Here is a 22926-nt window from a genome sequence, read left to right as displayed (position 1 = left end):
TTGTAACCCCCAAAACCCTCCCCTTGGCTACGCCACTGCTTGTTTGTTCACATGGTTTTGTTCATGCAAGATAGGCCCATTGTGGACTGGAAAACTTTGGCCACAATTTTGGAACAACGTTCAGATTGCATACAATTCAAGGATACCAGACTAGTGACGATATCAATTACATACTTGTTTAGATATCCCTGATACAATCTTTTTATCTTCTTCCCAGATCACGGGTTCTCAACCGAAGTTAAATGTATTAAAGACAAAGTGACAAGGCTAAATAATAAAAGTCCTAAGTACGATTTGAAAAAGCTAATAAATGTTAAATAATCTTCAGACTGGCAGAAAAGGCAAAAGTGCAAAAGTGAAAACTTCCGCGTTAGAAGATCGGATCTTAAAGCTCATCCTTATGTTTGTGATGCGACAATTGGAAATAAGAAAAGTACCGTATTGTGTTAAAAAACAGCGCTATTACACCATGTTAGTTCGGTTTTTCTTTATTACAAACTATGTCTTCTATTCGCAAAAACATCAGTATAGCTGTGGATAAGATGGTGAGCATGCAAAATAGCAAGTATATTGATTGTTCTCCCAAATGCTTGATCATCGTTCCGACATAAGACGAGAACAGTAACTTACCAAGCACTTCAACAGCAGAAAGAAACGCGTACCGTGTGGCTTGGACATTGCTTGGAGACCGAGATGCAACTATCATCATTAGTGTAAAGGTTAAAGTACTCACTAACCCACCAAACAGTGACATCATAATAGTGGACAAAGCAGAAGCAAGGAAAACATATTGTACAGGCAACCAATTTGTATCCAGAGTAACCATTTGAATTAAAAGGGGTAAAATTCTTGCAAAACCAATGAATAGAAGAACATTTTTGAGAGACAACACGGGATTTGTTGGTTTGTAAGTTGACCAGATCAGACCACCAAGAAGGGAACCACACATCGAAATAGGTTCACTGACCAAGGAAGACAGCCAAGAAACATCATCGCGACTGACTCCACGCTGAATAACCAACAATGGAAAAACTGAAGATGAACCAATTTCACCAAGTTTGTACAATAAAATGTAGCATATCAATGTCACAAACGGTTTAGAAGTAAACATATTTAAATAGTCCCAAACATAAATTGTATCAGAGTTATTTGAAGTATGAGCAGGCATTTGTGTTCTGTTGGATTGTTTGGAAAGCAACACAACAGATACAATAAAAGCAATTAAATGCAAAACACTTAACATCAAAAACATATTGCTGATATTTTCATAACCCAAGAATACCAAAATCCCTCCACTGCACATTGCACCAAATTTATAAGCAACAATCTGGATAGAATTGCTGATTCCGAAAAACGTCAAGTCATTTACGGATTTGGCAGAAACGATGGCCAAGTGATCTGTGGCTACATCAATTAAAACTGTGGAGGAATTTATTAAAAAAAGAAACACAAACGTCAGTACAACATCATTCCCACCACGAGAAAATATCAAGCACATACACACATAAAATAGCGCAGTTACGACAATGCCAAGTAAAAGAATACGCCTTGCAGTGTTTTCACACTTGACAAATACAGCAAAAACCGGTTTTAGCAAAATCCATGGAGACATTAATAAACTTATTTTAGTTACAAAATCAATAGGATAATGAAGAACATCATAGTAGTAAATTGGCAATGATTTTATTTGTATACCATAAGGAATTCCTTGTAAATAATAAAGTAAACAAAGCAGAAAAATGGCAATGCTTTGTTGCTGCATTATTCTACAAGTACTAAAAATCAGACTTATGTTGGGTAGTTTTCCCTAATAGTTCGTTAGTTAATTTGTATGTGACTCCTTTCCAAGTAAATGTTGTTGGTGAAGATGCAAACCCCTGATCTCCAGTTTGTTCATACGAAAAATACTGACTTAAATCTATTGCAAGTTTTGATTTCACAAGTCCTATCCCACCGACTTTTTCACTTGCTGGATGGTAAACTCTTGCACTTTCAGGAAGCATACAAAGTTTCTCTGGTTCAAAAGGAACTGTTAACTTATCACCAGTGTTGCCATATGATAAATGATAAGTGTCAGCTTGTTCAACCTTTTTGGTGACTAGATGAGTGAAGACAATGGGTAAATCATCACATCTGAAACACATTTCTTACAATTAAATCATATCATTTAATGTGTTTTTATATAGCGCTGTATCTATTGCAAAATTGCATTGCTCTCAGTACTTTCAAAACAGACACGGTCAGCACAGTTATACAAAGGTGTAGCCGAGTATATCATATAGCTTTTGAAGAGAGTTTGCTTTGTTGAACCATAGAGAAATAAAACATAGTAACTTTAGCGGATTTAACATACTTTATTTTACACAAAATATAACATAATTAAAATAAATAAACTCAAACGTTTTCGACACGTACGTGTGTCCTCATCAGGAATTAAATCTGCTATACATAAAATGAAAAATCGTAAGATAAATTTGACTATGCACTGTAACTGTAACGACACTCTGGACTGAAAGCACAATGCCTATAGTCTACACCTCACGTGATCTGTTTCCCACCGCATAATTTACTCGCAATCATTCTCGTATCATTTGTTCAGTTTGTGCTTTCAGTCCAGAGTGTCGTTACAGTTACAGTGCATAGTCAAATTTATCTTACGATTTTTCATTTTATGTATTGCAGATTTAATTCCTGATGAGGACACACGTACGTGTCGAAAACGTTTGAGTTTATTTATTTTAATTATGTTATATTTTGTGTAAAATAAAGTATGTTAAATCCGCTAAAGTTACTATGTTTTATTTCTCTATATCATATAGGCTAAATACGACAACTGATTATTACACATACAATATAACAGGGATGGCAAATCACTGACCTGCGAGTAACAAAGTGACCAATAATAAGATTTTTAGTGTCTAGAAATGAAACTTAGAAAATGCATTAATTATTATAAATCTCACTACAGTGAATCATTGTCCCGCATGTGATGAAAAAAAAGCTAGCATGGGTCACAGAATGCTGCTGGGGTACAATATAAACACATAAGCAGTAGACTGAACTTAGACACGCATCCTACTGGTTTAACCAGAAATGTACGTATACGCCGCAAATTCTACGTCGTATACTTGCGGCGTAGACTTTTTGTTTACGCTAACGCATACGCTACATTTTTTTGGATACTTGTCACTTGAGGCTACGCCATAAAGTTTTCGTGGATTTTTAGCGTATAGCGTCAACGTATACTTTTCAGTGTCTTAGCTGTTGTTTGCATTTTAATTTTGCAGTTAAAGAATGTTTTCAATGGGCAAAGACATATTGAAAACAAAACGCAGCAAAATGTCAGATGAACACTTTCAGATGCTTGTGTTTCCTTGTGGAAATTCAAAATAAAACTTGTTTGTTTCGAGTGGTTTATACCAAGCGAATGTTTGGCACCTAGCAAACAAAATGGCTACGGTAACCTTTGTGCAACGTTGTTACAAATCTCTCAATTCTCTTATCATAACATTACTGTCCTCAGACGCTTTCTATAAAACAACTTATTTCAAGCACTACAATGATATGTTGCACATGTCATCCAAGTGACTTCTTATGTCTTGTCTTTTTTTTTTGTGTTTTGGTTTTAATATGGACAACCTTGTCTGATACAAATAAATAAAAAAAATATTAAAAAATGGGTTTATGCTAGTGTATGCGCTAGGGTGGCTCTTATTGGCAAAAAATGAAAAAATTTTGAATTTGAAATTGATTTAGAGGTGGCCCTCCCCCCCTAAAGTTTTGCGCCCTCCTCCAAAATACCAAATCTGCATATCTCAAAAACTGCTTGAGCTAGAGATACGGTTTTTGTGTCAAAAGATGCAGAAAGCATGATTTCCTATCTGCTTTCTGAACAGTGATCGCGTCTATCTTGAGTAGAAAAGCAGTTATTTAGAAAAAACCTGTTTTCGGTATTCTAGCACAAAACAGTGCTAAACAAGTATTGTGGCCCAAGCTATTCAATAAACAAAGTTCATAAACTAACCTGTAAAACTGGTAAAGTAATAAACGAAATAAGTATTCCTAAACTTTTATGCATTCATGCATAGCTAAAATGCTCGTTTTATCATATTCCTTGGAGAAACTCCTGAGCGTGGAATCCGCTTTCAAGCTTCAGGTGCTATGCATCGCACTTGTTGGATGGCGAAGGCGATTTATGCAAAAAGCTTAGTCTGCATTTATGGTACCGTATCTGTCCGAAGAAATGGTTGGACTAGCCTTGTTTGACTCTCCATTGTCTGTGGAAAGTAAAAAGCTAATGGTGGCAACCATGTTAGATGAAACAGCAGAACGTCCACCAAGCATCAAAGTAGATGCGTTTCTTAGCAATAAGGGTCTAGAACAGTATTGCACCTCTAATTCAAAATGACTTCTTCAGCTGTTGGGTGAAGATGAAGCAATAATTATACTTTCAAAGGATCCTGCTCATTGGACTGAAGATGGTGCATTTATTCAAGCTTTACACATGGTGAAGGGACTTTCAGTAGTGAATGACAGAGCAGAGAGAGGAGTTGCTCTAAGTCTAATCCAGGATTTTAACAAAATCTTAACTGAAGATGAGTACCAACTTCAGTTTCTTTTGCAAGTTGTTACTGAACACAGGAAACTGTTTCCAAATTCCAACAAGAACAATATTGTCGATTCTTCTTCGTTTAAACCTTCTTTGTTACTCCAGGGGTCAAGGGCTCTGTCTTTTACCACTCTTGGGCAGTGGCGATGCGGCTTAGATGCTTGAGAAGGTGTCGAACAGCAATCCTTTGATTCGTCATCCAGTTCAAGCAGACCACGCACACCATTTGGCGCAGTTACAGATGGTGTGGTCTGTGGTTTGTTCCTCTTTGTCACACTCACAGATTGCGGATGGAGCCATCTCCCATTTGTGCATGTTGGAGTGGAATAGTCTGACTCCAGTAGGCTAGCCCAGTATGCAGGCGGTTGAGCCGCACCCAGGCCTTCCTTGGCAAATTATGCATTCGGGTTGGATGGGGGCTGGTGTCGGAGATACAACTTAAGAGTCTTGAGGAGTTCTTCTTCCACTCTGAGCTCCATTTGTTGTCCTCCCAGGTAGCCACACTGATGGATTGGTCTTCAGCGGTTTTCATCAGGAGTTGTGCGGCACATACAAATGGGTGTCTCGATTTCAGTTGCCGAGGATGCTCGATTGCTCGCTCACAGACTCGTAGAGACTTGAGTGGAGCAAGTGGTTGGGGTTCGTAGTGCGGCGAGAAAGAGACAGAATGGCTTCTTTGCGACGAAACTCAGCTGGTTGGTTGCCTGCAAGGACAGGGAAATTGTCCGATGGTGTAGGTCGCAGACATCCTGTCACGATACGCAAGGCAATATGTAAAATATTGTCGATAATATCGCTTCTTCCAGTACTGACCAGAATTACATTTTGAAATGAATATCGATACTAGTGTTCCCTCTAAAGTGCAAAACTTAAGACAAAAAAAAACGACATTTTGTGGACGGTTTCGTGGTCACAAAAAAGGTTGTAAAATCAAGATTTGGGTCAAATGCGTTTTTTCTAAATAACTGCTTTTCTACTCAAGATAGAGGCATTCAATGTTTAGAAAGCAGATAGAAAACCATGTTTTCTGCATCTTTTAACACAAAAACTGTATCTCTAGCTCAAGCGGTTTTCGAGATACGCAGATTTGGTATTTCGAGGGAGGGCACAGAACTTTAGGGGGGGAGGGCCACTTCTAAATCAACTTCAAATTTAAAAAAAAATTGCAAGAGTTATTTTTTCTGACAACCTCACCATTTGAAAGAGTGTCCCAAGCATCATCATCATCATAATCCATTGTCGGTTTGTTCCCCACTAGTGGGGGTGGCCGATTGTTTCCGCGCAGCAATTGTTTTAATCCCTTTTCTCCATTTCACTCTGTCCCTTGCATCTTCCTCCTTCAGTCCGACTTTTTTAAATTCATCCTTCACTTGTTGTTTCCACGTTCTTCTTGGACGACCGCGTTTCCTCTTCCCATCCACCTTTAGATCTAGTGCCTTTCTAAGAAAACTTCCTTCCTCCCTCCTTATCACATGTCCATACCATCTTACTCCATTTGCCCTTGCCAGTTGGTCTATGGTCTCTCTCATCTCTAGCATATCCAACAATTCTTCAGTCCTTTTTTCCCTTCTCGTTTTCACCCCACACATTGCTCTCACCATTGACCTTTCCGTTCTTCTCAGGATTGTCAGTTCACTCTCTCTCAATATCCATGTCTCGCTACCATATAGCATTGCAGGCCGCACACAGCTCCGATATACTTTCCCTTTCATCCTTAGTGAAAATTTTCTGCCATACAACATTTCCCCACATTCCCTGAACTTTGCCCAGCCCAATCTTGCCCTTGTTGTCACCGCTGCTTCACATCCACCACTTCCATTTATCCGATCACCCAGATAACAGAAGTCTGTCACTGTTCCGATGCCATGGCAGAACTCATCATCATGGCTTTCCACTTCATTCCTTCCTTTACTGCATTTCCCACAAACAAAACACTTCGCCAATCTTGTTGCGGCTCTCTTGACATTAGCACATCTTGCATGTACCCACTTTCCACAATCCTTGCATTGCATTGAATTTCTCATCACTCTCTTGCCACATATTCCACAGGGATCTACTTTGCTCTGAACAACTGTTCCTTCTGCTCCACTCACCATCACTTTTGTTTTTTCAAGATTCACCTTCATACCCTTGGTTTCAAATGCTTCTTTCCATTTCTCAAACTTTCTCTCCAGTCCCTCCATACTATTACTTGTCAAGACCAGGTCGTCTGCATACAAAATTTCACTCAATAAGCCCTCCCTCACTCCTTCAGTTACAACGTCAACCACAATACAAAATATCAGAGGTGACAAAACTGATCCTTGGTGTACACCAACCTTCACAAAAAACTCGTTTGAATAATTTGATCCAATTTTGCTTGATGTCCCAAGCAAAATTCAAAAACTCAATTTTAAGAGCCACCCTAGTATGCGCTGACGCCGCCAACTTTTTTTTACAAGTTACGTTGACGCATACGGCGTATGGTTTTTCGAACGTTTGTGTGCACGCTGACGGCGTCATTATTTTTTTGTATACGCGTACATCACTGGATTTAACATTAATAGGTACACTCTATATATAGGTCAGTGGTTTTCAACCTGTGGTCCGCGGACCACTAGTGGTCCGTGGACATTTGCCTGGTGGTTCGCGAGCAAAGTCTGAAATCGTTGTTTTTTAACCCTTTGCATAAAAGTTGTTAATTTTATCAAGGCTCATCCACTAAATTGTCGACTCTTTCCTTCATTATGTTCGAATATGGATCTTGATCATGAATAGCTACTGATGCATTCTCAAGTACGCTGATTATCAAGGGGAAAAGTGTTTAACAGACTGTTTGAGTTACGTGATGCTGTGAGAGAGTTTATTGGAGAAAAAAATCCAAGCTTGTTGCTCATTTCAACGATAGCTTTTGGGTTGCCGTTCTAATTTACTTGGCTGACATTTTTTAACAACTGAATAAACTTGATTCATCGCTGCAAGAAAAGCAGACAAATTTAGTTACCCTCAGTGATAAAGTGTCTGCTTTTACGAAATAACTTGATCTTTGGAAGACAAGATTATTGCAGGGTAGGTAAACTTGACATGTTTGATCAATTGTACGAATTCATTGAGAAACCAGAAAATGCTGAAATCAATAAACAACTGTTGATGAATTTTATGTCTGACTATACTCAGTCACTGCAGGATCAATTTAATTACTTTGGTGATTTGAACGTTCAGAGTTTTTCGTGGGTTTCCAGTCCGTTTCTTGCACACATTGATTCATTAAAGTTACCAACATCGGAATTAAACCAGTTCATTGAACTGACCAGTGACACTACTTTAAATATGTTGCATCCGAGAGTGAGCTTGATGATATTTTAGATACAAGCTTCACATGAGTATTCACAACATACAAGGGGAAGGGTCGGCAGCAGTGGCCGAGTGGTTAGCGCGTTGGGCTTGCAGTCGAGAGCCTGCATGTTCGACTCCAGCCACCCGCACTTGCTGTTGTTTCTCTGGACAAGAAACTTTACGATAATTGCCTCTACCCAGTGATCGATTTCGAGTAATGGGTAGTACCAAATTTAAGTCATAAAGTAGAGTAGACAACCGGAAACATACATTGCCGTCGGCTGCAGCGTAGGTCAGGTGTACGTCGGAAGGCGTACACCAATGCATAGCGCTCAAGTCCGCTTTCCCGCAATGCAGGATAAAGATATGACAAACAAACAACTGTCTCAGAAAGCTTTGAAAATAATTTTACCTTGTGCAACATCTTATCTTTGTGAATGTGGATTTTCTGCACTGGCTAACAATAAAAACAAAGTAGGCCATCGTTTCCAACTTGAAGTCGAACATGAAATCCGATTGAGTCTTTCAAGTATTACACCTTGTTTGGATATGCTCAAATGTGCAAGCTCAAGGCTCGCACTAAATGTAGCATTCTTTCTGATACTACCTACTGTTCATGACTTAGCAAGCAATAAGTGACATTTGTTCGTTACAAGGGGAAGGGGTGGGGTCGTGGGGGGGGGGAGTAGTGCTCCGTGACTGAGACACAATTTTTTTAAGTGGTCCTTGAACAAAAGGTTCAGAACCTCTGCTATAGGTTAACTTACAGATGAACTTTGCCAATTCAACTGAAGACTGCCAGTCATAAACAAATAAAAAAAACTATAACTTCATATTTAAATCATGTTCTGATAGTTTTCAACTCTATTGCTTCATTTTGTATTTACCTTCATGCAGAAAAGTTTATTAAAATTTTCATTGAAGGGTGAAAACAAATGAAATCAACACAAAATTTTGCATTTTAAAACCTCGACGACACCGATTGTGATGAAAATCACATCATTAGTAAAAATGTATGAAAAAATCATTTTCCCAAAATTTTGTCTTTCTACGTCGAGTACTTTTCGAGATAGAGTGATTTGAAATTTTAGTCATTTTCACCACTTGATGGCGCCATTTTTCACATTTTCACCCATATCTCGGCCAATTTTCATTGTAGAGGTATGGTTGATACAATGATAGCTCATTTGTAAGGTAATTTTAAGCTCTATCAATCTATCTAAAAATAATGAAAATTTATTTAATAATGAAAGAGGAATGTTGTGTTCTTGGTTGTAAACTTCCGACAAGCATAGCAAAAATATATATTTTCAAAATCAAAATTTTTTTTATTTTTTTAAAAATTTGATTCTTCTTCTACAGCCATGCAAAATATTGTGTTGTGTTTTGACCATTCTGTGTGTTTTTTTAATAATTTTATTTTCCTTAGTCAAATTTTTTTTTTTCTGTTTATCCTTACTAAAGTATTTATACGTATCTGCAGGACTGCTTACATGGGAATTAGTAACAAGCTAAATGATGAGATAACTTAATTATAAATAAGTACAGCTTCGATGAAGAGGAGGTTTTCAACTCTTCATACAGTGTGTCTTCAATATAATTAAGCAAGAAGAGACCGGGAGTTATACAGAGGCAGATGATTTAAATTATTTCTATATTTTTGCAATGCTGCAACATTTTGAAAAATACAAATTCGGCTTGAGGAATGAAGTTGGCTGCTGTAGCAGTTTGTATTGCGTGTGTCAGGAAATCTTTAAATAATATTACACAACATAGCTTTTTGTAGGTTCTAAAGATGAAATCCAATAGCCAAGATAAAATGATAAAAATTCATGAATAAGCAATGACATTGTCGACCGTTACCTTCAGAAGTTAACTATAAGCAAATATAAATAATTTTAGTAGACATAACTCACTACTAGACTACTAATAAAATATACAGTAGGGTGGCCCTTAAAAATCATTTTTCTGAAATTTACTGCTCCAAACCCTTAAAAAGTTTCGTCCTTACAAAAAATGAGGTCTTGCAAAAAAGTTTTAAATTTGAAGATAATTTAGAGGGTGCACAAGACCCCTCAAGTTCCGCATCCCCCTAAAAATGCAAAATTTGGATATCTCGAAAACCGCTTGAGCTAGAGATGTGCTTTTGGTGTCTAAAGATGCAGAAGACAAGGTTTTCTATATGCTTTCTGAACATTGAATATGCCTATCTTGAGTAGAACAGCAGTAATTTTGAAAAAACTACTTTTTAGGGGTTTTGCGTGTAAGATTCATAGTTAAACAATAGTACAGACCAAAAACCACAATTTTACAATTTACCTTTCTAACCTGTTAAATTGTGATGTTACAAGTAAACAAATAGAACATTGCAAACATGTGTTTTAGGGTAGTAGGGTGGTCCTCACACAAATAACAAGGTCGAGTAAGGTGGTCCTTACGAGAAAATGCATGTAAGTTCTGAGATTCGGTAATTTGTTTTTGAAAAAGGCTACAAAAGCACTTCTTGTAGTCAAAAATAGGAAATCAATGCGCAATAAACTATATGATACAAGGCATAAGCTTAGCATTATGACAAATTATTGGGCTTTATCGGAATATCAATCACTGACGGCAAAATTAACTAGCTTTTCTCATTGTTTTGGCATGAAAATCACATAGTTTTTCTGTCCGCATTGTTAATTGTTTGCCAACACATGCTTGTCAGCTAAAGTGGCTTTATTGCAATTTGGAAATCGTTTCCGAAGGTCTGCAACCACCTGCATCAGATACTGAACCTGTTCTTCATTGTGAGTGAGGATGCGGTTATTATTCCTTTATGAAAGCTACACCTCGCTCAGCGTGGTCATCTGTGACAGTTAGAGTGTCTACTATGTTTGATGCCTCACAGTAACCATCACAGATTGCCCAGGTTTCTGGATCCTGTTCCAAAAACTCAGTTGATATGTCCAGTTTTTTTGAACAGTGACAATGACCCCTTAATGACCTGGTCAGACAACTCCAGTCGATCAGCCATTGCAGAATTGATTGTCCGTCGTTAAGGGGCATCCTCAGTTTCTTCCCGCTCTTGTATTGCTTTAACCATGAGTCTTTAGGTTTGGGCCGATACAGAACGATCAAAAAAGGCAAGGGCAGCTAGTTCTTCAGACAGATACCACAGGTGGGAGGAAAACGTGGATAATACAGCATTCGACACTGCATTGTTAATGCTGGAATATGTTTTAAAAGACTTCAAAAGATTTAGATCGTTATTCGGGGCTGCAGCAGGAGATTCTATCTATGCCTTAAGGTACAATTTTGTAGCAAAAATACACATCTGCAAGAGCCCACTCCTTTCTCTTTCTGCAAGTTTGAACTGGTCATAAAACATCCAAACTTTTAATGAGTACAAAATCTTCGACATCCATCTAGCATGATGCATTGGGCCAGGAATTATAAAATGAACACCTCTCGGAGGAATAGCTCCCATAAATATTAATGAGAGCTCTATAAATTCTCTGTTATCATCATCATCACGTAAATCTTTTCTTTCCTTCAAAGATTTTTCAGCCCAAGCTATTATAGATCCACATCGATGACTGCATCAGCTATTTCTTTGTTTTCAGCTATTGTGGTGAACCTCGTCTTGCCTATAAACTCCCAGCGTGTTTGAAATCTTTTAAATACCAGAATATCTGGTGAAGCAGTTCTTCTCATGATTGTGGCAAAAGCTATTTGTACTAGCAGCTCATGAATATGATGGCAGCATGCTAGATACAATAGATCTTTTTGCAGCTCTTGTTCAATGAGGACACATGAGCCAAGCTTTCGCCCTGTGTTGGAAGCAGTAGTGTCAAATGATAATGCAATCACTTGTTCTATTAGGCCCCATTCATTGAAAGCTTCTACAGCAGCTTTTGCTTGTTTTGATCCCGTTCCGTTTGGCTATTTTGCTACTTGCAACAGCTGAGAAACCCCATTACCAGTTACAATAATCGGCAAGCGGTCGACATGCTGTTTGGTTGTTAAGTCTCTGAGAAGCTTTCCATCCCAGTTGACAACCGCAGGAACATTAGCTCGGAACTCAGCTTTAAGTTTTACATGATTTTTATGAAGTTTTACATTAGCTCGGAACTCAGCTAGACTTAGGGACATGAAAACAGTACTTACAGGTTGTTAAAGGTTATGAACATTGTGTATCTGATGCCCAGGTCGCTGGATTTCTAGCCACTTTAAACAGTGCTATTTGTTTACTTGTAACATCACAATTTAACAGGTTAGAAAGGTAAATTGTAAAATTGTGGTTTTTGGTCTGCACTATTGTTTAACTATGAATCTTACACGCAAAACCCCTAAAAAGTAGTTTTTTCAAAATTACTGCTTTTCTACTCAAGATAGGCATATTCAATGTTCAGAAAGCATATAGAAAACCTTGTCTTCTGCATCTTTAGACACCAAAAGCACATCTCTAACTCAAGCGGTTTTTGAGATATTCAAATTTTGCATTTTTGGAGGGATGCGGAACTTGAGGGGTCTTGTGCACCCTCTAAATTATCTTCAAATTTAAAAATTTTTTGCAAGACCTCATTTTTTGTAAGGACGAAACTTTTTAAGGGTTTGGAGCAGTAAATTTCAGAAAAATGATTTTTAAGGGCCACCCTAATATACAGACAGTAAAAGCTGGTCACTTTATTTGAACAAGTCAAAAATATGCAATATACATACATTACATCAGTGTTCCCTCCAAGGTTTTAATAATATTAATTTCTGTTACAGGGGAAATCCACTCAAAGCTAACTGTAGTTGATAAAATACCAAAAAATCCACACTTTACAAACATGCCAATGAAAATTATGCAACTTTATTTGATTGGAAGCAATCATCAAATCAATTTTGGTGATTAGGAGGTGTGCTTACGTCATTGGGTGGGCATGGCTCTATACTTTGCATGCAAAATTATAACATTATCGCGAAAATGAAAGTTCTGGCACAAATTCCAAGCAGCAGCTATTTCATAGCAATGCATTAACTTTCATTTTAAACCACGAAAATCGAGTACCAGTATGCCAAAAGTATGAACACTGAATCTTTGTTATCGTGACCGTACTGTTAATTTGCATGCAAAGCAGAAAGTACTGGTACTGTATAGGGCTATGCCCACCAAATGACGTAGACACACCTCCTAATCACCAGAATTGATTTGATGATTGATTTCAAATGAAAGTTCTAAATTGCACAAAACCTTAAAAACATTTAGATGTAGTCCTAGAATATTGCTTAAAATACATATTTTACATAAATAACTGACTTTGGTGGGAACACTGCATGACACGTTAGTTCACTGTTCAAGTTGCAATTGAAGTTTTAAAACTAGCATCTGTTCGGCATGCAACAACTCGTTGTTGGTGAGGGAATATGTCCTTTCAGAGCTTGAAGTAGTTTGAGGATCCACTGATGAAAGTAGAGAATTGCGTGGCACTATCAGAACACCATCTTTTCTTGGCAATGAATATGATGATACAGGACCATGGGGATACAGAAATTTTAGTTCAAGCTCATCATTACTCATGAACTTCTTCTAAACATATGCTAGCCACCAATTCTTCTCATACACACATGTAACATATGAGGTAATTTCTTCCCATTGTAAAATTTTTGAACTGTGTTTGTTGTTGATTGTTACGGTGGAAAAATTGGATGACGATGAATATTCTTTGACTACCGTATCAGCTTCTCATTAGATTTCGTCAGTGGTTCAAAGAAATGTAATTTTTGTGCACCTGGAATCGGGTTTGCATAGGAAAACCTTTCTTCAAGGTCCGATGCATCATCATCATCATAATCCATCGTCGGTTTGTTCCCCACTAGTGGGGGTGGCCGATTGTTTCCGCGCAGCAATTGTTTTTATCCCTTTTCTCCATTTCACCCTGTCCCTTGCATCTTCCTCCTTCAGTACAACTTTTTTAAATTCATCCTTCACTTGTTGTTTCCACGTTCTTCTTGGACGACCGCGTTTCCTCTTCCCATCCACCTTTAGATCTAGTGCCTTTCTAAGAAAACTTCCTTCCTCCCTCCTTATCACATGTCCATACCATCTTACTCCATTTGCCCTTGCCATTTGGTCTATGGTCTCTCTCATCTCTAGCATATCCAACAATTCTTCAGTCCTTTTTTCCCTTCTCGTTTTCACCCCACACATTGCTCTCACCATTGACCTTTCCGTTCTTCTCAGGATTGCCAGTTCACTCTCTCTCAATACCCATGTCTCGCTACCATATAGCATTGCAGGCCGCACACAGCTCCGATATACTTTTCCTTTCATCCTTAGTGAAAATTTTCTGCCATACAACATTTCCCCACATTCCCTGAACTTTGCCCAGCCCAATCTTGCCCTTGTTGTCACCGCTGCTTCACATCCACCACTTCCATCTATCCGATCACCCAGATGATCGTTTAATTTCTTCATCCTCAACATACAAATATTTCACTTATTGTTAAGCTCTTTTCTGCCCAAACAAAAAGTTGCGTTGGTGTTTGAATGTGGTCATCAGACACTCTTTGTAGGCTGGCTTTGGCAGCCAAGTGTTTTATGGTACCTCCTACTCCATCACAGCGGCCTTTTCTATGTGATGGTAAAATAGATTGCCTTTTTTACAAGAAACTTAAAAGATTGCAAATATTTGAATAGATGACGTTGAAAGGTGTGAACAGTTACAGCATTGTGTTGAAGAGTATCAGAAATTAGGGCCAAATAAATGTGTTTCAGAGAAGTACCGTAGATGGATCTTCAGCAGTAGGGAAATTGTGGTAAATTACAATGGGTGAACGGTAGCCTGCATATTTGTCCATGTACAATGATAACTTTGAGCAGCATCTTGCACAAAAAAAGAGTAGGCTAGCCTAATTTTCAGCAAAAACACCCAAAATTATTACAGAGCCATCAATTTGTTGTTTCATTCGATTCAAACTTGCAGATTGTTGCTTAGCTATAAAATCATGTCTTTGAAGGATCAATAGTTTTTCCAACAGGCTCTCTACAAATTTGTCTAGGGGTCTATTAAGGTTTCCAAATGTGTGCGGTCAACAGTTCAGCTGTTTTTATTTATTTATTTCAACAGACACCCATGCTTTGTATGTGATTGAATCAACGAGCAGGTTTTCTTCAAATATTTCCGTGATCATACGTTTAAGGTCATTGATATGACTACATTTATCGCATAGGCTAGTCCAAGAAAACATTTTGGTTGAGCACTGAGCAGGGTTGCAAGCTAGGTGGGCAAGTAGGTGTTTGTAGCTAACTATTGTAAAGAAATGATTCAAATTAACTTTTGAAGCATTGTTTGCATGATGGAAAGAACACAGAAGTATTTAATGTGCTGCCAAACATCATGGCTATTGATTTAATGCTGGCTTAACCAGCGCAAACTATGCAATAGCCAATAGGTAATATATTTTACATCTGACTGATAGTTTTGTAGTAGAAAGCAAACATTATTTCAGTAGATCAAGATTCTAGAAGGCACACTGCATTGTATATGACAACCTGAAACCCACATACCATGCATGCACCTTGCCTAGTGTCCTTTCAAGATAGCTACAGTACAGACAAGATAGGCTATACAATGCAACCTAATAGGCTACAATGTCATGCAGAGCAAACTATGGTGAATTGTTAGAGCAAGGAAAATGAACTGATTAAAAAAACACACAGAATGGTCAAAACACAACACAATATTTTGCATGGCTGTAGAAGAAGAATCAAATTTTAAAAAAAATAAAAAAAATTTTGATTTTGAAAATATATATTTTTGCTATGTTTGTCGGAAGTTTACAACCAAGAACACAACATTCCTCTTTCATTATTAAAAAAAGTTTCATTATTTTTAAATAGATTGATAGAGCTTAAAATTATCTTTCAAATGAGCTGTCAACCATGTGTCTACGATAAAAATTGGCTGAGATATGGGTGAAAATGTGAAAAATGGCGCCATCAAGTGGTGAAAATGACTAAAATTTCAAATCACTTTATCTCGAAAAGTACTCGACGTAGAAAGACGAAATTTTGGGAAAATGATTTTTTGTTACAGGGCTTCAAATCATGTAATTTTCATTAAAATCTGAGAGATTCAGGTTTCGGTGCTGAGTTGATTTCATTTGTTTTTACCCTGAAGAGAAAATAAAGCAAAGTTTCCAAGCAAACACATAAGTTTTTAGCAATCATTGTTTATTGATTTTTCAAGCCTTAAATTTTATTAATAATAATTTAGGCCTAATAAGTTAGGCAGTGGCTATTTGACCGGCTCCGGTCTTTGAATCTGAAACACTATTTGACCGGTCATGACGTCACTGCATAAGCACTTTTTCTCTTTCAAAGCAAAAGACGAGAAGCGCCGACATAAGTTCTAAATTCAACACGTATTCTTCAACTCAGTCCGTGGCGCGTAGGGTTCGTCTCCGGCTGCCAATCTAGAGGGGATGAGTTTGATACTATCCGGAAGCATTCTTTTTTTCATTTTTTTTTTATCTAAATTTTGACCCGAAGCGCATTTATGTGGTCAATTTTTAATTTGAGTAGCCTACAGTCCAAGTTAGTTAATAGTTCTCAAGTTAGTTATATACAATATCATCATCATAATCCATCGTCGGTTTGTTCCCCACTAGTGGGGGTGGCCGATTGTTTCCGCGCAGCAATTGTTTTTATCCCTTTTCTCCATTTCACCCTGTCCCTTGCATCTTCCTCCTTCAGTACAACTTTTTTAAATTCATCCTTCACTTGTTGTTTCCACGTTCTTCTTGGACGACCGCGTTTCCTCTTCCCATCCACCTTTAGATCTAGTGCCTTTCTAAGAAAACTTCCTTCCTCCCTCCTTATCACATGTCCATACCATCTTACTCCATTTGCCCTTGCCATTTGGTCTATGGTCTCTCTCATCTCTAGCATATCCAACAATTCTTCAGTCCTTTTTTCCCTTCTCGTTTTCACCCCACACATTGCTCTCACCATTGACCTTTCCGTTCTTCTCAGGATTGCCAGTTCACTCTCTCTCAATACCCATGTCTCGCTACCATATAGCATTGCAGGCCGCACACAGCTCCGATATACTTTCCTTTCATCCTTAGTGAAAATTTTCTGCCATACAACATTTCCCCACATTCCCTGAACTTTGCCCAGCCCAATCTTGCCCTTGTTGTCACCGCTGCTTCACATCCACCACTTCCATCTATCCGATCACCCAGATGATCGTTTAATTTCTTCATCCTCAACATACAAATATTTCACTTATTGTTAAGCTCTTTTCTGCCCAAACAAAAAGTTGCGTTGGTGTTTGAATGTGGTCATCAGACACTCTTTGTAGGCTGGCTTTGGCAGCCAAGTGTTTTATGGTACCTCCTACTCCATCACAGCGGCCTTTTCTATGTGATGGTAAAATAGATTGCCTTTTTTACAAGAAACTTAAAAGATTGCAAATATTTGAATAGATGACGTTGAAAGGTGTGAACAGTTACAGCATTGTGTTGAAGAGTATCAGAAATTAGGGCCAAATAAATGTGTTTCAGAGAAGTACCGTAGATGGATCTTCAGCAGTAGGGAAATTGTGGTAAATTACAATGGGTGAACGGTAGCCTGCATATTTGTCCATGTACAATGATAACTTTGAGCAGCATCTTGCACAAAAAAAGAGTAGGCTAGCCTAATTTTCAGCAAAAACACCCAAAATTATTACAGAGCCATCAATTTGTTGTTTCATTCGATTCAAACTTGCAGATTGTTGCTTAGCTATAAAATCATGTCTTTGAAGGATCAATAGTTTTTCCAACAGGCTCTCTACAAATTTGTCTAGGGGTCTATTAAGGTTTCCAAATGTGTGCGGTCAACAGTTCAGCTGTTTTTATTTATTTATTTCAACAGACACCCATGCTTTGTATGTGATTGAATCAACGAGCAGGTTTTCTTCAAATATTTCCGTGATCATACGTTTAAGGTCATTGATATGACTACATTTATCGCATAGGCTAGTCCAAGAAAACATTTTGGTTGAGCACTGAGCAGGGTTGCAAGCTAGGTGGGCAAGTAGGTGTTTGTAGCTAACTATTGTAAAGAAATGATTCAAATTAACTTTTGAAGCATTGTTTGCATGATGGAAAGAACACAGAAGTATTTAATGTGCTGCCAAACATCATGGCTATTGATTTAATGCTGGCTTAACCAGCGCAAACTATGCAATAGCCAATAGGTAATATATTTTACATCTGACTGATAGTTTTGTAGTAGAAAGCAAACATTATTTCAGTAGATCAAGATTCTAGAAGGCACACTGCATTGTATATGACAACCTGAAACCCACATACCATGCATGCACCTTGCCTAGTGTCCTTTCAAGATAGCTACAGTACAGACAAGATAGGCTATACAATGCAACCTAATAGGCTACAATGTCATGCAGAGCAAACTATGGTGAATTGTTAGAGCAAGGAAAATGAACTGATTAAAAAAACACACAGAATGGTCAAAACACAACACAATATTTTGCATGGCTGTAGAAGAAGAATCAAATTTAAAAAAAAATAAAAAAAATTTTGATTTTGAAAATATATATTTTTGCTATGTTTGTCGGAAGTTTACAACCAAGAACACAACATTCCTCTTTCATTATTAAAAAAAGTTTCATTATTTTTAAATAGATTGATAGAGCTTAAAATTATCTTTCAAATGAGCTGTCAACCATGTGTCTACGATAAAAATTGGCTGAGATATGGGTGAAAATGTGAAAAATGGCGCCATCAAGTGGTGAAAATGACTAAAATTTCAAATCACTTTATCTCGAAAAGTACTCGACGTAGAAAGACGAAATTTTGGGAAAATGATTTTTTGTTACAGGGCTTCAAATCATGTAATTTTCATTAAAATCTGAGAGATTCAGGTTTCGGTGCTGAGTTGATTTCATTTGTTTTTACCCTGAAGAGAAAATAAAGCAAAGTTTCCAAGCAAACACATAAGTTTTTAGCAATCATTGTTTATTGATTTTTCAAGCCTTAAATTTTATTAATAATAATTTAGGCCTAATAAGTTAGGCAGTGGCTATTTGACCGGCTCCGGTCTTTGAATCTGAAACACTATTTGACCGGTCATGACGTCACTGCATAAGCACTTTTTCTCTTTCAAAGCAAAAGACGAGAAGCGCCGACATAAGTTCTAAATTCAACACGTATTCTTCAACTCAGTCCGTGGCGCGTAGGGTTCGTCTCCGGCTGCCAATCTAGAGGGGATGAGTTTGATACTATCCGGAAGCATTCTTTTTTTCATTTTTTTTTTATCTAAATTTTGACCCGAAGCGCATTTATGTGGTCAATTTTTAATTTGAGTAGCCTACAGTCCAAGTTAGTTAATAGTTCTCAAGTTAGTTATATACAATATCATCATCATAATCCATCGTCGGTTTGTTCCCCACTAGTGGGGGTGGCCGATTGTTTCCGCGCAGCAATTGTCTTAATCCCTTTTCTCCATTTCACCCTGTCCCTTGCATCTTCCTCCTTCAGTCCGACTTTTTTAAACTCATCCTTCACTTGTTGTTTCCACGTTCTTCTTGGACGACCGCGTTTCCTCTTCCCATCCACCTTTAGATCTAGTGCCTTTCTAAGAAAACTTCCTTCCTCCCTCCTTATCACATGTCCATACCATCTTACTCCATTTGCCCTTGCCAGTTGGTCTATGGTCTCTCTCATCTCTAGCATATCCAACAATTCTTCAGTCCTTTTTTCCCTTCTCGTTTTCACCCCACACATTGCTCTCACCATTGACCTTTCCGTTCTTCTCAGGATTGCCAGTTCACTCTCTCTCAATATCCATGTCTCGCTACCATATAGCATTGCAGGCCGCACACAGCTCCGATATACTTTTCCTTTCATCCTTAGTGAAAATTTTCTGCCATGCAACATTTCCCCACATTCCCTGAACTTTGCCCAGCCCAATCTTACCCTTGTTGTCACCGCTGCTTCACATCCACCACTTCCATTTATCCGATCACCCAGATAACAGAAGTCTGTCACTGTTTCGATGCCATGGAAGAACTCATCATCATGGCTTTCCACTTCATTCCTTCCTTTACTGCATTTCCCACAAACAAAACACTTCGCCAATCTTGTTGCGGCTCTCTTGACATTAGCACATCTTGCATGTACCCACTTTCCACATTCCTTGCATTGCATTGAATTTCTCATCACTCTCTTGCCACATATTCCACAGCGATCTACTTTGCTCTCAACAACTGTTCCTTCTGCTCCACTCACCATTACTTTTGTTTTTTCAAGATTCACCTTCATACCCTTGGTTTCAAATGCTTCTTTCCATTTCTCAAACTTTCTCTCCATTCCCTCCATACTATTACTTGTCAAGACCAGGTCGTCTGCATACAAAATTTCACTCAATAAGCCCTCCCTCACTCCTTCAGTTACAACGTCAACCACAATAGCAAATATCAGAGGTGACAAAACTGATCCCTGGTGTACACCAACCTTCACAGAAAACTTGTTTGAATAATTTGATCCAACTCTCACTTTTGTTCTTGCATCCTCATACATAGACATCACAGCTCTCACTAATACCTCCGGTATACCTCTTTTCCTCATTGCCCATTCTATCACTTTCCTTGGTACTCTGTCAAATGCCTTTTCTAAGTCGACGAAACACATATATAGTTTTCTCTGCTTCTCTCGGTATTCCTCCTGCATTCTTCTCAATATAAACAGAGCATCCACTGTACCTTTTCCTGGCATAAATCCAAACTGCATATCATTTAATTTCACCAATGTATCATTTAATTTAACCAATATATACTTCTTTTATAAGAAATGATAATGGTAAAACCATTTTTTAAAGAAGTATTGTATATAACTAACTTGAGAGAAAAATGTAGGGTCGTTCGGCAACACACGTTCACTTATGACGATCGGAAAATTAGCAAGAGAAATTCTCAAATTCCAGCAAATTAAAAAAACTCTAACATTATTACTCACATTTGAAAAGGCATAAAAAATGGGCTGTAGGCTACTCAAATTAAAAATTGACCACAAAAATGCGCTTCGGGTCAAAACTAAGATAAAAAAAAAATGAAAAGAAAGAATGCTTCCGGATAGTATCGAACTCATCCCCTCTAGATTGGTAGCCGGAGACATATCGCACGGGCCACGGACTGAGTTGAAGAATACGTGTTGAAGTTAGAACTTATATCGGCGCTTCTCGTCTGTTGCTTTGAAAGAGAAAAAGAAAAAAGCGCTTATGTAGTGACGTCATGACCGGTCAAATAGTGTTTCAGATTCAAAGACCGGAGCCGGTCAAATAGCCACTGCCAATAAGTTAACTTTACTGTGAGATTAAAAACCAAACTGGTAGCATAGGCTTCAGAATGAATCACACTCACAACTTATAGTACTGATATACACCGTAGCATTCTGCATTACCATAGACACTAGCCTAACTTCTAATAGCATGGTACTGCTATTTTGCATTCATCAAATGCTGGCATTTGCACAACAATCTAAACTCTTAGTGTTATTTATCTAATAGCATAATTTTCACTGAGGATGTGGAACTATATAAATGTTATAGATTATTAGTCATTATTATTACATACAGTTACGTCTGTATTACATACAGGAGGCCTATTATAAATAGGCAGTGGCTATTTGACCGGCTCCGGTCTTTGAATCTGAAACACTATTTGACCGGTCATGACGTCACTACATAAGCACTTTTTTCTTTTTCTCTTTCAAAGCAAAAGACGATAAGCGCGTTAAGTTTTAAATTCAACACGATTTTTTCAACTGAATCCGTGGCGCATACGTAACGTCTCGGGCTGCCATTCTAGAGGGAATGAGTTTGGTTCTATCCAGAAGCGTTCTTTTTTTTTTTTTAACTAAATTGTTGAAAGTGGAAAGTTGTCTTGAAGGGTTGGTTGAGATGATGATTTGAAACTTGACTGATTGTTGTGCGACAATGAGACTGGATTTAATTTTTAACTTCGGACTTCAGCGAAACGTAATCTTACAGCCTATTAGAAGGTGTGATTTTTTCAGAGAAATTGTGCTAAGAAATGAAAGGAATTTGTTAAAAATAAAGACTAGAAAAAACTTTTTTAATTCGTTTTGAAACTTTTTTATTCACTTGTTGATTCATTCATATCAGTTTGTATCCTTTTGTAGTTAAAAAAAAAAAAAAAAAAAAGAACGCTTCCGGATAGTATCAAACTCATTCCCTCTAAAATGGCAGCCCGAGACGTTACGTATGCGCCACGGACTCAGTTGAAGAAAACGTGTTGAATTTAAAACTTAACGCGCTTATCGTTTTTTGCTTTGAAAGAGAAAAAGTGCTTATGTAGTGACGTCATGACCGGTCAAATAGTGTTTCAGATTCAAAGACCGGAGCCGGTCAAATAGCCACTGCCTTATAAATAAGGTGATAAAGCAACAAACCTAATATAATTCTTTTCACGTCCGCAAGGTGACACATAAGGAAATTCTTTTTCGTAGTAACCTGTTTCATTTATTCGAACTCGACTAAAGAAAAAAGTAAGAAATTCTTTATCCTGGAAACATGAAATGAAGTTTTTTACTTTGGCATCATCCATGAAGAGTTGCCCCTGATGGTCAACATAGTAAAAGTACTCTCTTGTGTTTCGTTTAGAATACTGACCTTGAACATAATCCGCTAAACTTCTTGCGTTGAAGCCATAAAACTTTGAATTACATAAAATTGTTTGCAATAGCAATTTCATGTTTCAATCTGAGACCCTCAAACACGGTCGGTATGTCAAAACAAACTAGCGATTAAATTAGCTAAAAACTAAAATTCTTGTGAATGAGGATTTCCTTTCAAATAGTGTTGCCAAACCTCAAATTCTGAACTTTTATCACTAAAACCAAGTGGTAATGCAATTTTGCATTCAACAAATGCTGGCATTTTCATACCAATCTAACCTTTTAGTGGAATTTATTAAAAATCGATTTCGTTATAGTAATAGCATCTGCAA

At 37.7% G+C, this 22926-nt stretch overlaps 2 protein-coding genes across 4 annotated transcripts; both read right to left on the bottom strand.

The window, feature by feature from the left end:
- Positions 1-231: 231 nt before the first annotated feature.
- LOC145782433 (solute carrier family 33 member 2-like) lies at positions 232-1762 on the bottom strand. The gene has a single exon (XM_082594218.1). It carries the CDS (start codon positions 1760-1762, stop codon positions 473-475), a length of 1290 nt encoding a protein of 429 aa, XP_082450344.1. The 3' UTR covers positions 232-472.
- Positions 1763-1775: 13 nt separating this feature from the next.
- Positions 1776-22722, bottom strand: LOC145782434 (UPF0598 protein CG30010-like). 3 transcript variants are annotated; one of them, XM_082594220.1, is made up of 3 exons: positions 22590-22722; positions 22370-22482; positions 1776-2133 (listed from the first exon to the last, which is right to left on the bottom strand). In XM_082594220.1, the coding sequence occupies exons 1-3, from the start codon at positions 22596-22598 to the stop codon at positions 1776-1778; spliced, it is 480 nt and encodes a 159-aa protein (XP_082450346.1). In that variant the 5' UTR covers positions 22599-22722. The 3 variants fall into 3 exon arrangements, with proteins under 3 accessions (XP_082450346.1, XP_082450345.1, XP_082450347.1); XM_082594219.1 differs by having other exon boundaries at positions 22370-22705; XM_082594221.1 differs by lacking the exons at positions 22370-22482; positions 22590-22722 and adding an exon at positions 8337-8422.
- Positions 22723-22926: the final 204 nt, after the last annotated feature.

The sequence above is a fragment of the Aplidium turbinatum genome, chromosome 13 (assembly GCF_918807975.1).
Source record: "Aplidium turbinatum chromosome 13, kaAplTurb1.1, whole genome shotgun sequence".
In the NCBI taxonomy this organism is placed as follows: Eukaryota; Metazoa; Chordata; class Ascidiacea; order Aplousobranchia; family Polyclinidae; genus Aplidium; species Aplidium turbinatum.
The sequence above is the reverse complement of the archived record's forward strand: the minus strand, read 5'-3'. Positions and strand labels throughout refer to the sequence as shown.

What these genes read in the sequence shown, in the direction of transcription:
- LOC145782433 (XM_082594218.1), bottom strand. Translation starts at nt 1,762, where the DNA reads ATGCAGCAACAAAGCATTGCCATTTTTCTGCTTTGTTTACTTTATTAT.
- LOC145782434 (XM_082594219.1), bottom strand. Translation starts at nt 22,671, where the DNA reads ATGAAATTGCTATTGCAAACAATTTTATGTAATTCAAAGTTTTATGGC. An exon ending in CGTGAAAAGAATTATATTAG is followed by an intron (nt 2,134 to 22,369) that starts GTTTGTTGCTTT and finishes AATGTGTTTCAG; the next exon opens with ATGTGATGATTTACCCATTG.